This window comes from Entelurus aequoreus, linkage group LG25, assembly GCF_033978785.1.
Source record: "Entelurus aequoreus isolate RoL-2023_Sb linkage group LG25, RoL_Eaeq_v1.1, whole genome shotgun sequence".
NCBI lineage: Eukaryota > Metazoa > Chordata > Actinopteri > Syngnathiformes > Syngnathidae > Entelurus > Entelurus aequoreus.
In genome coordinates, this window is record NC_084755.1 from 751,024 (window position 1) to 767,500 (window position 16,477).

Consider the following 16,477-nt stretch of genomic DNA (forward strand, 5'->3'; position numbering starts at 1 on the left):
GGGAGCGCATTCCACATTGATGTGGCATAGAAAGAAAATGAGTTAAGACCTTTGTTAGTTCGGAATCTGGGTTTAACGTGGTTAGTGGAGCTCCCCCTGGTGTTGTGGTTATGGCGGGGGGGACACGGTGCCGTTCACCTCTACCACCTGCTCCCTCCCCTCCAAGTAAGATTGCATCCAGCTCCATGAGGTTTTGTTAAATCCGATTGCTCTGAGCTTATCCAACAGTATAGCGTGGTTAACGGTGTCAAAGGCCTTCTGAAGGTCCAGCATGACCATGCCGCAGTGTTTGCCCGCGTCCACCTCATGTTTGATGTGGTCGGTCAGATAGAGAAGGCATGTGTCAGTGGAGTGGTTAGTTCTGAAGCCGGATTGGAATTTGTACATGAGTTTGTTAGTGGCAAGGTAACTATCGACCTGTTCACAAACTATTTTCTCCATTACTTTCGAAATGGAACTGAGAATAGAAACAGGTCGGTAGTTGCCAGGTTCCAATTTGCTTCCTTTTTTAAAGAGGGGAGTTACTCTTGCTATCTTAAAATCTTTTGGTACTTGGCCTTGTGTAATTGATAGGTTTATTATGTGCGTGATGATCGGGGCAATGATGGAGGCAGAGTTCCTAAAGAATCTGGAGGGAATATTATCAAGGCCGGTGGCCTTGTTAGGGTGGAGCGCGCTCAATTTTTTAAACACCTCATCAGCTGTGACCATTTGTAATTGAAAAAGATGTTAAGTCTGCTGGCTACCTCCATTTTGTCTGTAATGAGGGAGTCACCCTCCTTGATGCTGATGTTGGTGAGTCTTGTTTTAAGTTTCTGGCTGCAACCAGGAAGCTGGTTTTTGAGAATTTTACAGAGCTCACGTGGCTTATTTGTGTTTTCCTCTATTTTGTCGTTAATGTAATTTTTTTTTAAGGATTTAGTCAGGTTGGTTGACTTATTTCTTAATTTATTGCAATGCTTTTTGAGAGTTGAAAGGAGTAATTTGAGGTTGATATTATTGGGTTGTTTATCTACTTCTGTTTTACATTTTTGGTATTCAGAGTATTACCTGTCTCTGTCTTTTATGGCAGCTAATAGGTCCGGATTCATCCATGGTTCCGAGCGGGCTTTGATCCTGACTGTTTTCACGGGAGCCATGTCATTTAGTATCTTTAGGAACGCCGTTTTGAAGCGATCCCAAGCAACATCGACCATGTTGCTCGCGAGCACAGGGGACCAGTCCCACTCATCTAATTTTAAATTGAAATTGTCATTGGAGTATTTTTTGAGGGATCTGGATTGGGCGGTTATGTGGCCATTGGCTTTAGGTTTAGCTATTTTGCGGGTGCAGAAGGTTAGATAGTGGTCGCTAAGACCACAGATCATGACCCCACTATTTTTGATTTTAGGCCGATCTGAAGTGAGAATGAGATCTATGATCCGAAGTGAGAATGAGATCTATGGTTGATTGGGTGGAATCACACACCCTTGTAGGTAGCGATATTAGCTGGGAAAGACCGTGCAGATTACAAAACTGCTGCTGTTTTTGTTGTTATATATATGTTTATGTAATTTTGTAGAGCTGCCCTCTTGGCCAGGTCACTCTTGGAAAAGAGATTTTAACCTCAGTGAGGTTTTTTTTTACCTGACTAGATAAAGGATATTGATTGATTGATAAAGTATGTATATGTTTTTCAGCCAGTTTCTCATATGTCAGTATTCTGCATTGTGGCCCAACCTGAAAGGAAAGCTTTAATGATCAAAGCAATTGTTTTAAAATGCAGGTGCAGACACACTCGATCCCAATGCAGACTCAGCGATTCCCAGTACACACCCTGGTTCCAACAGCGATCCCGAGACAAGCCACCCAAGCTGTGATGGTTGCTTCCAACAGTGGCCAGTCCCGTTTTATCCCAAACCCAGTCATCTGCGCCCAAAGCCCTACTCCTGGTTTCCCAGGTTTTGAAGAAATTGAACAGAAGCTCTTTGAATGTGTTTTCCTCGCTCATTTGTTTTTGTCGTTCTCCCCTTCCCAGTGCTCCAACCACAGGTACCGAGCATCATGAGCCCAGTGACGTTTCAGCATCACCCCCTTCTGACACCCACTGGTCAAACCATCCAGACTATCTCCACGGCGCCCACTGCGATCCATGCTGTGCAGCAGCCTGTGAGTAACCACAACTATGCTGGTCTCTAAAAATCTTACAGATGCCAGATCCTAAACTTCTGTTTTGGGGTTCTTTCGTCAGGTTCTGGTTCCACAGCCTCAAATTCTAAATACTGATTCCCTTGTTTTGACGACATTTAAACCAGAATGTACTCAGGTACTCACAACCATGCAACACCCAGCGGGGATCACCACCTTTACCACAACCCCCCAGAACACGACACTGCAAGTCCCGTTATACAGCTATCAGTACCCTCAAAAGACTACGATTCCTTTTATGGTGGGAGGGGGAGATAAGCTCACCCTTAAACAGGTACCATCAGGCTGCGCCCATAACACACATGTCGCCAACGGAGAGCTGAGCCCGGTGACAGGAAGTCTGATGTGCCAAGGAGGGGTGGTAAAAGAGGGTGAGAGGAGAACCACCCACAACATTGTTGAAAAGAGGTACCGCTCGTCCATCAATGACAAGATTGTGGAGCTCAGAAACTTGGTTGTGGGCAATGATGTTAAGGTCAGCGTTTTTGTTATGTTCAAAATAAAAAACTGCTCAACTCACTTTATTAGTCTCTGAGTATGTGTGTTTTTTTCTACAGATGCATAAGTCGGGAGTGTTGAGCAAAGCTATTGACTACATTAAGTACCTGAAACAGGTCAACCACAAACTCCGTCAGGAGAACCTGACCCTCAGGATGGCCAACCAGAGGAACAGTATGTGTCATGAATACGTCAAGAGCCGTGTGTACCACGTTTGGCTTAATTACGAACTGTCTTTATTTCAGAGCTAGTGACACTGTCCGAGGATATGGAGCCGAAAGAGGAAATTCCGATAATGTCACCTCCGGCCTCTGACTCTGGCTCCCCCCTCCAGTACTCGCCATTATGTTTGGACTCTGAGCCTGGCACCCCATTACTTGATGACGAGCTGGTGAGGCCACTTTTCTTCAGTCACACTATTTACACTAGGGTTGTCCCGATACCAATATTTTGGTACCGGTACCAATGTGTATTTCGATACTTTTTGATACTTTTCTAACTAAAAGGGACCACAAAAAATGACATTATTGGCTTTATATCAACAAAAAATCTTATGGTACATTAAACATATGTTTCTTACTATTACCTGCTCAGTGGCCTTGTGGTTAGAGTGTCGCCCTGAGACTGGAAGGTTGTGAGTTCAAAACCTGTCCGAGACATACCAAAGACTATAAAAATGGGACCCATTGCCTCCCTGCTTGGCACTGAACATCAAGGGTTGGAATTGGGGGTTAAATCACCAAATGATTCCCGAGCGCGGCCACTGCTGCTGCTCACTGTTCCCCTCACCTCCCAGGGGGTGAACATGGGGATGGGTCAAATGCAGAGGATAATTTCACCACACCTAGTGTGTGTGTGACTATCAGTGGTACTTTAACTTTAACTTTATTGCAATTAGGACTGGGCGATATATCAAATATACTCGATGTATCGCGGGTTTGTCTCTGTGCGATGTAGAAAATTACTATATCGTGAGTATTCGAGTATACGTTCTCACACAGTTGCTTTTAGCTGCGGGCATTAGACTACAGGCTTTTCTCACTCTTTCTTGTCTCTCCTTCTCACAGAGAAATAAAACAAGCGCACCTTGTTACATACGTCACATACTGTCGCGTGTGCAACGTCATACGCTCTCGCGGAGCAGAGAGTTAGCGGCATGGGTAAAGTTAGCAGTGGCAGGTGGTGCTAGCGCAGCGGTGCGAGTGATAATACGAGAGAGAGAAGGTGCCAATCTGGTACCAAATGGAGGAAGAAGAATTAATTCCCAAGAAAAACAGCACAGGGTGCTGGCGTTCGTTTGGCTTCAAGCGGAAAGATGTCGAACAGACAACTGTAATATGTCAAGTATGCGGCAAAAGCGTTGCTACAAAACGTAGCAGCACTACTAATTTGTAGCATCATTTGAAAAGTTACCCGCTAGAGAATAAGGAGTGCTTGAAACTCTGCATGTCAACATCTCAACAAAATGCCGAAGCAACAAGCACTGATCCAATTGAGCCTGGCGTCTTCCATTTCCACATCAACTCCATATGAAAAAAATAGTCAACAACAGAAGGAGATCACATCCGCAGTAACCTACCACATAGCGAAGGACATACACTATTTGATTTCCTATTATGCAGCTATATTTTATTTTAGACTTTTTGAAATATCTTATGTGACATCATGCACAAAAGTGCACTTTATTAGTTTTAAAATATTGTAGTGGCGTTCTTTACAAAAAGTGCACATTAATTTAGTGTTGTTTTGATATGTCATCTTAGTGACATCATGCAAAAGTGCACTAATAGCTTGTTTTAAAATGTCTCTGACAATCTTGCACTTCTGTTTTGAAATTACATGAATGTTTGTGCCACTGCTTAATAACTGTTTAATAAATATAGTTTTGGTACATTGACTTAGTTGTGATTTCCCTCTCTGCATGAAAGTTTAAAATTAGCATATATTAATGCAGTATGAACAAGAATGTTTTAATGTATACACATAGAATCATCATACTGGTGTAATTATATGCATCAAGTGTTAATTCAAGGCTTAGGCAAAATATCGAGATATATATCGTGACATGGCCCAAAAATATCAAGATATTAATAAAAGGCCATATCGCCCAGCCCTAATTGCAATCCAACAACAATTTTGTCCTTCAATGAAATAGTGAGCATACCGTATTTTTCGGATTATAAGTCGCAGTTTTTTTCATAGTTTGGCCGTGGGTGCGACATATACTCTGGAGCGATTTATGTGTGAAATTATTAACACATTACCCTAAAATATCAAATAATATTATTTATCTAATTCACCGGAGAGACGAAGCAAATGTCAGCAATCGTCACACACACGTCAACCAATAAGAATTCGGCAGGGGAGGGTCATGGCAGAAGTGCATGGTGGGTCATGGGATGCTAACTGCTATATGCTATATGCTACTGCCGTAGCTATTAAAATGGATCATTTAAAAAAAAAACTGAGAAGGGCTGAACAAAAACGGCACCGAAAAGGAAATCATATACTGCAGATTACAACCTGGACGTAGTGAAATATGCAGCAGAAAACAGCGATAGAGCAGCAGAAAGAAAGGGCGCTAGTGGCGCATACCAGGAGCGACGAGGAAGAAGATTTCATCGAATTTAGCAATCAGGAGTGACAGATTGTTTGGTAAACGTATAGCATGTTCTATATGTTATAGTTATTTGAATGACTCTTACCATAATATGTTACGTTAACATACCAGGCACATTCTCATTTGGTTATTTATGCGTCATATAACGTACACTTATTCAGCCTGTTGTTCACTATTCTTTATTTATTTTAAATTGCCTTTTAAATGTCTTTTCTTGGTGTTGGATTTTATCAAATAAATTTCCCCCAAAAACGCGACTTATACTCGAGTGCGACGTATATATGTTTTTTTCCTTCTTTATTATGCATTTTCGGCCGGTGCGACGTATACTGCGGAGCGATTTATAATCCGAAAAATACGGTACTAGACTTTTAGTAGTAAGCAAACAAAGGCTCTTAATTTGTCTGTTGACGTATGCAATAAGCTATTGTATCATTTCTTATTCAAAATCATGAAGGACAAGCGGTAGAAAATTAATTATTAATGTTGTTTTAACATGTTCTTTCTATACTTCTGTTAAAATGTAATAATCACTTATTCTTCTGTTTGATACTTTACATTAGTTTTGGATGATACCACAAATTTAGGTATCGAGCCAATACTAAGTAGTTACAGGATCATACATTGGTCATATTCAAAGTTCGAGGTCGGTAAGCACAACCATAATTATTTCATACATTAGCCGCACCGGGTTATAAGGCGCGCTGTCGATTTTTGAGAAAATGAAATTATTTTAAGTGCACCTTATAGTCTGAAAAATACGGTAAATCAATTTTGTAACACAGAACATCGTTAACCGAGGACCATCTGAAGGCTGCCCTTAATTTGCTTATCCGTCTCAGGGATGATTTTGGCCGTATCTGTTTGTGTTTTTAGTTTTTATCTAGATATCATTACAAAGAGTATTGTTCTCGGCAAGCCTATTTATAAATGTGTGCTCACCTGATATTAGCTGTGTCATGCTCTCTTTCAGATGAAGTGTGAGCCAGACTCTCCTTTCTCTGTCGGCGTGATGGATGGTTCTCGTCTGCTTCTCTGTGCCCTGACCTTCTTCTGTCTGTCCCTGAACCCACTACCCTCGCTGTTGGGCTCTGACGCGTCTTCAAGCCAAAGTCTCTCTGCAGGGCATGGGCCGTCAAGAACGCTTGTTTGGTTCCCGAGTCCCACACAGGACTTTGGTGAGTCAAGTTAGCCATGGCGAGAGAATCTCCACACCCCAATCCTTTTTTGTCTTCTCCCGAACTCTATAGCCTCATGGCTGCGCTGTATGTTGCCGTGGCTGATGGTTTGGGTCATCAGTGGGCTGGGAGCAGTGTGGGGTTGTGTCCGTGTGCTGTACCTTTGGGAACCTGTCACGCCGCTTCACTCCCCGAAGTCGGTGTCCTTCTGGAGGCACCGCAAGCAAGCCGATGCACACCTCAAGCGTGTAAGTACATTAAATCTATTTTGTTGTTATTTACACATCTTGCATGCATGACATGAAATTTAGCTGCTGCATTTAAACATCACAGTTGCCACACCACTTTGTTGCGAAAAAGGGATGTGCCGATTGTTCGGACCACCAATCAGTATCGGCTGATATTCTTTGAAAAAAGTATGCGATTGCCATTGCCGATTAATGCCTTTCAATGCATCACAAACACTGGTCCCCTCTGGCTGATAATGTGTTTCTTTTTAGTCCCGCGGCTGACTTGCTAGAGGCTAATTGTGTATCTCCATACACGGTGTGGAGCCACTTCCCTAAGTTAATACTGTATTTTTCGGACTATAAGTCGCTGTTTTTTTTATAGTTTGGCCCGGGGTGCGATTTATACTCAGGAGCGACTTATGTGTGAAATTGTTAACACATTGCCGTAAAATATCAAATAATATTATTTAGCTCATTCACGTAAGAGACTAGACGTATACGATTTCATCGGATTTAGCGATTAGGAGTGACAGATTAACGCATAGCATGTTCTATATGTTATAGTTATTTGAATGACTCTTACCATAATATGTTACGTTAACATACCAGGCACGTTCTCAGTTGGTTATTTATGCCTCATATAACGTACACTTATTCAGCCTGTTGTTCACTATTCTTTATTTATTTTAAATTGCCTTTCAAATGTCTATTCTTGGTGTTGGGTTTTATCAAATAAATTTCCCCAAAAAATGCGACTTATACTCCAGTGCGACTTATATGTTTTTTTCCTTCTTTATTATGCATTTTCGGCCGGTGCGACTTATACTCCGGAGCGACTTATAGTCCGAAAAATACGGTATTAATCACCTCCATTACGGTAAATGAACTGCATTTTTTAGTACCTTGTTAGTAGGGGTGTGAACCTTTTAGGGACCAAAGGATTCAATCTGATTCCGATTTTTTGGGTGACGATTGAATATAGCGCTTTTCTCAAGTGACTCAAAGCGCTTTACATTGTGAAACCCAATATCTAAGTTACATTTAAACCAGTGTGGGTGGCACTGGGAGCAGGTGGGTAAAGTGTCTTGCCCAAGGACACAACGACAGTGACTAGGATGGCGGAAGCGGGGATCGAACCTGCAACCCTAAAGTTGCTGGCACGGCCGCTCTACCAACCGAGCTATACCGCCCCGAATTGATTCTCGATTCAACACTATTCTCGATTGAAACCAATTTTCGATATGTATTATTTGGTATAATAATTACAATGAAACTTAGGTTACATGTCCCGAAAGCTGTTTCTGGTTGCATGGATATGGCTTTAAAACGTCTTTTTTAAAATGGATTCTTATAAAAAGTATATGTATAATTTTTCTATGTTTATTTATTTATTTATTTATAATTTAAATATATTTTTGAAAAATTCTAATCAATTTAGATCGGAATGAGTAGGAATCACCATTCAGATGCGAATCGATTTTTTTGTGCACCCCTACTTAGTATCTTAAGTGTCATTATCAAGTATTAGGACGAGGCTAAACATGTTACACACTGAGTGAAAGCAGGAGTGGGCACGCTAATAGCTAAGTTAGCTAGAAATATTGATTTCAATTAGGACTATATAGTAGTTTTTTTGTTTAGGTATTGTGTACTATTGACTTTGTTTTGCTCAAAAATAACAGAGAATAAGTAAGTAGTTAAAATATTGTGCTATACTTGTTAAACTGTCAATAGCACTCACCATTAATACATTAAGAACATTTATAGTTAACACATGCGATCTCACTCACAGATGATCAGAATCGATAGCATAAATCCCTGATCAGAACATCCCTAGATTTAACACACCAGCAGTCATCACCCTTTCATCCCCCAGAAAGTTATCTGGTTGGGTGCCTTGCTCAAGGCCCCTTGCCCCCTTTTTCTCTTTGTACTTTATGCTCTGGCATCTTCACTGCATAAGGTTTTTTCACTTGTTTGATGTTGGTTTGTGTATGTCTTAAAGTCCATCTCGACTTAATCCAATGCTAAAGTCGTGTTCAGACCTTTATTAGCCTTGCAGTCTTTCCCTAAAATGGCTTCTGTCTCCCTTCTCGCATAGGGGCACTATGCTGCTGCATTGCCTTGTTTAGAGACCTGTCTGTCCATCTTAACCAGAGCTTTGCCCTCCACCAAACTGGATCTGGTGTGCTCGTTGTCCTGGAACGTGATTCGCTATTGTTTGCATCGCCCAACCCCGGTCGGCTGGCTGGTTCACCAAGTCGGAGGAAAACACGAAGGGGACGAGGCGAGGACGAGTGCAAAGGATGCAGCACTGGTTTACCATCGTCTGAGCCAACTGCAACTCACAGGTAAGCGGTGTGTTTGGGATATTAAAATAATTCCCATTGCCCCACGTCCGTGCACACTTGATTTTGGATTCTTTGATTGTTCTGAGTCTGTACGGAACAGCATGGTTGTATGAGGTTAGTTTGGCATGGTACAGTAACCAGGTTATATAATCGATGCAGTGGTTCCAGAAACATTCAAAATAATGCTGTGTCATATTACAAAACTCAAAACCAGTGAAGTTGGCACGTTGTGTAAATTGTAAATAAAAACAGAATACAATGATTTGCAAATCCTTTTAAACTTATATTCAATTGAATAGACTGCAAAGACAAGATACTTAACGTTCGAACTGGTAAACTTTGGTGTTTTTTGCAAATATTAGCTCATTTGGAATTTGATGCCTGCAACATATTTCAAACAAGCAGGCACAAGTGGCAAAAAAGACTGAGAAAGTTGAGGAATGCTTGTTCTGTGGTCTGACAAGTCCACATTTCAAATTGTTTTTGGAAACTGTGGACGTTGTGTCCTCCGGACCAAAGAGGAAAAGAACCATCCGGATTGTTATAGGCGCAAAGTTCAAAAGCCAGCATCTGTGATGGTATGGAGGTGTATTAGTGAACCAAGGCATGGGTAACTTACACATCTGTGAAGGCACCATTAATGCTGAAAGGTACATACAGGTTTTGGGGTAACATACGTTGCCATCCAAGCAACGTCTTTTTGCTTATTTCAGCAAGACAATGCCAAGACACATTCTGCACGTGTTACAACTGCGTGGCTTCATAGTATAAGAGTGCGGGTACTAGACTGGCCTGCCTGTAGTCCAGACCTGTCTCCCATTGAAAATGTGTGGCACATTATGAAGCCTAAAATACCACAACGGAGACCCCGGACTGTTGAACAACTTAAGCTGTACATCAAGCAAGAATGGGAAAGAATTCCACTTCAAAAATGTGTCTCCTCAGTTCCCAAACGTTTACTGAGTGTTTTTAAAAGGAAAGGCCATGTAATACAGTGGTAAAAATGCCCCTGTCCCAACTTTTTTGAAATGTGTTGCTGCCATTAAATTCTAAGTTAATGATTATTTGCAAAAAAAAATTAGTTTCTCTGTTCGAACATTAAATATATTGTATATGCAGTCTATTCAATTGAATATAAATTGCCCAGCCGAGTCATACCAAAGACTATAAAAATGGGACCCATAACCTCCCTGCTTGGCACTCAGCAACAAAGGGTTGGAGTTGGGGGTTAAATCACCAAAATGATTCCCGAGCGCGGCGCCGCTGATGCCCACTGCTCCCCGAGGGGATGGGACAAATGCAGAGGACAAATTTCACCACATCTAGTGTGTGTGTGACAATCATTGGTACTGTAATCTTAATCTTTAAAAAAGGATTTGCAAATCATTGTACCGTATTTTTCGGATTATAAATCGCAGTTTTTTTCATAGTTTGTGTGCGACATATACTCCGGAGCGATTTATGTGTGAAATTATTAACACATTACCGTAAAATATCAAATAATATTATTTATCTCATTCCCGTAAGAGACGAAGCAAATGTCCGCAATCTTCACACACACGTCAGCAATCGTCACACACGTCAACCAATAAGAATTCGGCGGGGGCGGGTCATGTCAGAAGGTCATTGTGCGTCATGGCAGAAGTGCATTGTGGGTCATGGGATGCTAACTGCTGCTACATCCGTAGCTATTAAAATGGATTATTTCAACATTGGCGGTAACTTATAAAAACTGAGAAGGGCTGAACTAAAATGGAACCGAAAAGGAAATCCTATACTGCAGATTACAAGCCGGACGTAGTGAAATATGCAGCAGAAAACGGCGATCGAGCAGCAGAAAGAAAGGAAACAGCGCATACCAGAGGCGACAACGGGGAAGAAGATTTCATCGGATTTAGCGATCGGGAGTGACAGATTGTTTGGTAAACGTATAGCATGTTCTATATGTTATAGTTATTTGAATGACTCTTGCCATGATGTGTTGCGTTAACATACCAGGCACGTTCTCAGTTGGTTATTTGTGCGTCATATGGCGTACACTTATTCAGCCTGTTGTTCACTATTCTTTATTTATTTTAAATTGTCTTTCAAATGTCTATTCTTGGTGTTGGATTTTATCAAATAAATTTCCCCCAAAAATGCGACTTATACTCCAGTGCGACGTGGCGAAGTTGGTAGAGTGGCTGTGCCAGCAATCGGAGTGTTGCTGGTTACTGGGGTTCAATCCCCACCTTCTACCTTCCTAGTCACGTCCGTTGTGTCCTTGGGCAAGACACTTCACCCTTGCTCCTGATGGCTGCTGGTTAGCGCCTTGCATGGCAGCTCCCGCCTTCAGTGTGTGAATGTGTGTGTGAATGGATGAATGTGGAAATAGTGTCAAAGCGCTTTGAGTACCTTGAGGGTAGAAAAGCGCTATACAAGTATAACCCATTTATCATTTATTTATCATTTATGTATGGTTTTTTCCTTCTTTATTGTGCATTTTCGGCCGGTGCGACGTATACTCCGGAGCGACCTATAGTCCGAAAAATACGGTATTCTGTTTTTATTTACGATTTACACTTCGTGCCAACTTCACTGGTTTTGTATATTTGAGTACATTGTGAAGACATTGTCTTACCTAAATGCCCTAAATAGGTCTGATTTTGCAAAAAATTGGGTTTCTTCAATGTTCACACTTACATGTGGAGTCCCAGTTTCCATGTTCTATCTCAATGCGACTGTTTGCTGTACGCTGTGTGCCTCCCGGCAATTGTGGTCTTTTTAGTTTGATAAGCTTTGTGGTCATGTCAAGTAGAGGAAAAGAATGCTACATGCTAATGAGTTATCGCTAGTAGCTTCCAAGCGCCGGATCTAACAGACATTGTTGGTGATGTTTTATGTGTTGAAATGACACTTGTGGTTATTATGATCATTTGAGACATTCAATAACATCAATGTTTTGGTGAACTGTTAATGCAAACGGCGGAGTGCATTTTTTTGAAATTACTGGTTTATATATATATATATATATATATATATATATATATATATATATATATATATATATATATATATATATATATATATATATATATATATATATGTATATGTATATGTATATATATATATATATATATATATATATATATATATAACATCAATGACGTTTAAATTGTTGTATTTGAAAGTTTAATTCTTATATCACTAAAAAAAGAACGAACCACAACGTTGTGGTTGAGTTGAATGACTCAATCAATCAATTCTGTCTTCAAGTCATTTGCTGGGTCAAAAGTATACATACAGCAATGTTAATATTTGGTTACATGTCCCTTAGCAAGTTTCACTGCAGTAAGGCGCTTTTGGTAGCCATCCACAAGCTTCTGGTTGAATTTTTGACCACTCCTCTTGACAAAATTGGTGCAGTTCAGCTAAATGTGTTGGTTTTCTGACATGGACTTGTTTCTTCAGCATTGTCCACATGTTCTCAATGGGGTTTAAGTCAGGACTTTGGGAAGGCCATTCTAAAACTTTAATTCTAGCCTGATTTAGCCATTCCTTTACCACTTTTGACGTGTGTTTGGGGTCTTTGTCCTGTTGGAACACCCAACTGCGCCCAAGACCCAACGTCCGGGCTGATAATTTTAGGTTGTCCTGAAGAATTTGGAGGTAATCCTCCTTTTTCATTGTCCCATTTCCATCCATCCATCTTCAACCGCTTATCCGGAATCGGGTCGCGGGGACAACAGCTCCAGCAGAGACCCCCAGACTTCCCTCTCCAGAGCAACATTAGCGACTTCCTCCTGGGGGATCCCGAAGCGTTCCCAGGCCAGAGAGGAGATGTAATCCCCCCATCTGGTCCTTGGCCTGCCGCGGGTTCTCCTCCCAGTGGGACGTGCAACGAGGACCTCCCTAGGGAGACGCTTGTGAGGCATCCGCACGAGATGCCCGAACCACCTAAGCTGGCTCCTTTCCAAGCGAAGGAGCAGCGGCTCTACTCAGTCTCTCTCGGGTGACTGAACTTCTCACCCTATCTCTAAGGGAGATGCCAGCTACCCTTCTGAGTAAACTAATTTCGGCCGCTTGTATCCGCGATCTTATTCTTTCGGTCATGACCCACACTTCATGACCATAGGTGATAGTAGGAATGTAGATAGCTTGGTAGACCGAGAGCTTTGCCTTCTGGCTCAGCTCTCGTTTCGTCACAACAGTGCGGCAGAGAGACTGCAATACTGCCCCAGCTGCTCCGATTCTCCAGCTGATTTCCTTCTCCATCTTTCCCTCACTCGTGAACAAGACCCCGAGATACTTAAACTCCTCCACCTAGGACAGAGTCTCGTCCTCTACCTGGACTGTACAAACCATCGGTTTCCTGCTGAGAACCGTGGCCTCAGATTTGGAGATACTGATCCTCATTCCAGCCGCTGAACACTGTGCTGCGAACCGATCCAGTGAGAGCTGAAGGTCACGAACCGAAGGTGATCAGGACCTCATCTGCAAACAGCAGTGACGCAACATTTAGCCCCCCGAGACGTATACCCTCTCCGCCATGGCCACGACTGCCTAGAAATCCTGTCCATGAAAATCACAAACTTGGCTGTCGTGGTTGATACGCCTTTTCAACATTGCGTGGAAGTCTGGGACAGTGCAGAGGGAGTGGCAGACTGGGGTGGTGGTTCCCCTTTTCAAAAAGGGGGACCAGAGAATGTGTGCTAATTACAGAGGTATCACACTACTCAGCCTCCCTGGGAAAGTTTACGCCAAGGTACTGGAAAGGAGGGTCCGGCCAATAGTCAAACCTCAGATTCAAGAGGAGCAATGTGGTTTCCGTCCTGGTCGTGGAACAACTGACCAGCTCTTTACTCTTGCGGGAATCCTGGAGAAGGCCTGGGAGTATGCCTATCCAGTCTACATGTGCTTTGTGGGTTTGGAGAAGGGGTATGACCGGGTCCCCCGGGAGATCTTGTGGGAGGTGCTGAGGGAGTACGGAGTGAGGGGAACCCTGCTGAGGGCCATCCAATCTCTGTACAACCAAAGCGAGAGTTGTGTCCGGGTGCTTGGATGTAAGTCGGATCCGTTTCCAGTGGGGGTTGGTCTCCGCCAGGGCTGCGCTCTGTCACCTATCCTGTGTGTGATTGTCCCATTTACTCTCTGTAAAGCACCAGTTCCATTAGCTGCAAAACAGGCCCAGAGCATAATACTACCACCATCATGCTTGACAGTAGGAATTGGTGTTCCTGGAATTAAAGGCCTCACCTTTTCTCCTCCAAACATATTGCTAGGTATTGTGGCCAAACAGCTAAAATAATTTTTCATCTGACCACAGAACTTTCCTCCAGAAGGTCTTATCTTTGTCCATGTGATCAGCAGCAAACATTAGATGAGCCTTAAGGTGCCGCTTCTGGAGCAAGGGCTTCCTTCTCGCCTCTCAGTCCATGGCGATGCAAAACACGCTTGACTGTGGACACTGACACCTGTGTTTCAGCAGCTTCCAATTCATTGCAGACCTGCTTTTTGGTGGTTCTCGGTTGACTCTAGATCATCCTGACCAATTTTCTCTCAGCAGCAGGTTATAGCTTGCATTTTCTTCCTGATCGTGGCAGTGACAAAACCCATGCCATGCACTTTATACTTACCAACAATTGTCTGCACAGTTGCTCTTGGGACCTTAAGCTGCTTTGAAATGGCTCCAAGTGACTTTCCTGACTTGTTCAAGTCAATGATGCGTTTTTTTCAGATCTGTGCTGAGTTCCTTTGACTTTTCCATTGTCTGGTTTGTAACCGAGTCTAATGACTGCATCACATGAGCCCTATTTAAATGGGCTCAGAGAAGTCAACAGGTGTCGTCAATCATAATCACTCACATGAAGTTCAGAGGCCATGCCATAAGCTAATTTGATTTGATTGTAACTTTTCTACATCACCAAAATTGATAATGTATGTTGCTGTATGTATACTTTTGACCCAGCAGATTTGGTCACATTTTCTGTTGCACTGTTGCACCAGTTGTCCGCTGTTAGCATATATTACCTCTATCAAACATGGTGGAAGTGTCTGTTACAAGATACTGCAGTAGTAAACCGTTGGGATGCGGTACTCGCTATAATCCTGCACGGGACAATCCGCTTTAAATAAAGAGGATTAAAAAAAATTGTGATATTAATCGAGATCGGATGATAGGAAAAAATTAATCGTGATAATTTTTTCCGCCTTATCGCCCAGCCCTATGTTATGTTCTATGTTCATGTGGTTTAAATTTGACGTCAGTTTTCCCCATGGTTGCAAACACACTGTCCATGCCTGAAAGGTGATTGGTGGAGAATGAGGAAGTGTTGTTGTGCTAAGACTCAAAGAGACAAAAGTGTATTCACGGGAGGTAAAACCTGTTGGAATTGTGCCATTATTTGTTATCGTAAGATTGGTAATAAAAGTTAAAAAATAGCGTCAAACTTTGTGTGATTTCTTCTGGGGGCTACAATATAGTATATTACTTTAATTTGTTTTCAAGTACAAAAAGTCCCGTCGCACAGGAGGTAAAACCTGTTGGAATTTGTTGTCATAATTTTGGTAATAAAAGTTAAAAATAGCGTCGAACTTTGTGTGATTTCTTCTGGGGGCTACATTATAGTATATTAATTTGTTTTCAAGTACATAAAAGCCCTTATTTTCAAGTTGTAGTGGTAATAAAAATGCTGTGGCGGCGTGCCACATTTAATTACGTTAAAGGGAAACCCTGGAGTTGTAATATTTACATCAATTCTGTTTTTTATTTTTGAATTCAAAGAAGTCGCAGCAAATCTTTCCCTCTCCTACTCCTGTTCCCCTTTGTACTGCAACCTGACAAAAAAGTTGATTGATAAAAGAATCTGTTGAGGCGTCTGCTTTTTGGCAAATTCTGACTCTCAATATGAGAGGTTTGAGTGGTTAAAATAATAAGTTGTGGAATTTCTCACTTCCTTCAGGAAAGGTGCCCGAGCGCAGTGGCTTGTGGGCCCTGTCTCTGTCTCTGAGCGCTGTGAACCTTAGCGAGAGCGCCCAAGGGAAGATGGCTCCAGCCCAGCTCGCCGAGATCAATGTCACTGCAGCCACAGCCCTGCGTGCTGTACTGGGGCTCCATTTCTCCTTCCTGCCCGTACGTGTCTTAGCGTCTTCGGACATACGAGTGGAATAACTCTGGATTATCTTGTCGTCATCGCCAGCATTTCCCGGTCTTGTCTCCCAGGGTTACTTATTGAGCTGTGCAGAGAGCATTGCCAGTCCATCGGAAGCAAAGCAGATCCCCCGCTGCCTGCGCTGGCTTTTCACACCATTGGGCAGGCAGTTCTTCCTAAGCTGTGATTGGTCGCTGAAGTCCGAGAGCATCGATGTGGTGTTTACGTCGCAGAGGGAAGACCCAGGTGCAAATGATAAAAGACCTAAAAAGATTCAGATGGT

At 42.3% G+C, this 16,477-nt stretch overlaps 1 protein-coding gene across 1 annotated transcript in view; it reads left to right on the forward strand.

Moving 5' to 3' along the window:
- Positions 1–16,477, forward strand: part of LOC133642935 (sterol regulatory element-binding protein 2-like) — a 57,045-nt gene that overhangs the window by 40,169 nt on the left and 399 nt on the right. Inside the window, exons 3-12 of the mRNA XM_062037358.1 lie at positions 1,766–1,940; positions 2,018–2,148; positions 2,231–2,662; positions 2,745–2,859; positions 2,931–3,076; positions 6,279–6,483; positions 6,556–6,731; positions 8,815–9,064; positions 16,006–16,175; positions 16,266–16,440. Of these exons, the coding sequence (XP_061893342.1) occupies positions 1,766–1,940; positions 2,018–2,148; positions 2,231–2,662; positions 2,745–2,859; positions 2,931–3,076; positions 6,279–6,483; positions 6,556–6,731; positions 8,815–9,064; positions 16,006–16,175; positions 16,266–16,440 (1,975 nt within the window). The remainder of the gene's footprint in view (positions 1–1,765; positions 1,941–2,017; positions 2,149–2,230; positions 2,663–2,744; positions 2,860–2,930; positions 3,077–6,278; positions 6,484–6,555; positions 6,732–8,814; positions 9,065–16,005; positions 16,176–16,265; positions 16,441–16,477) is intronic.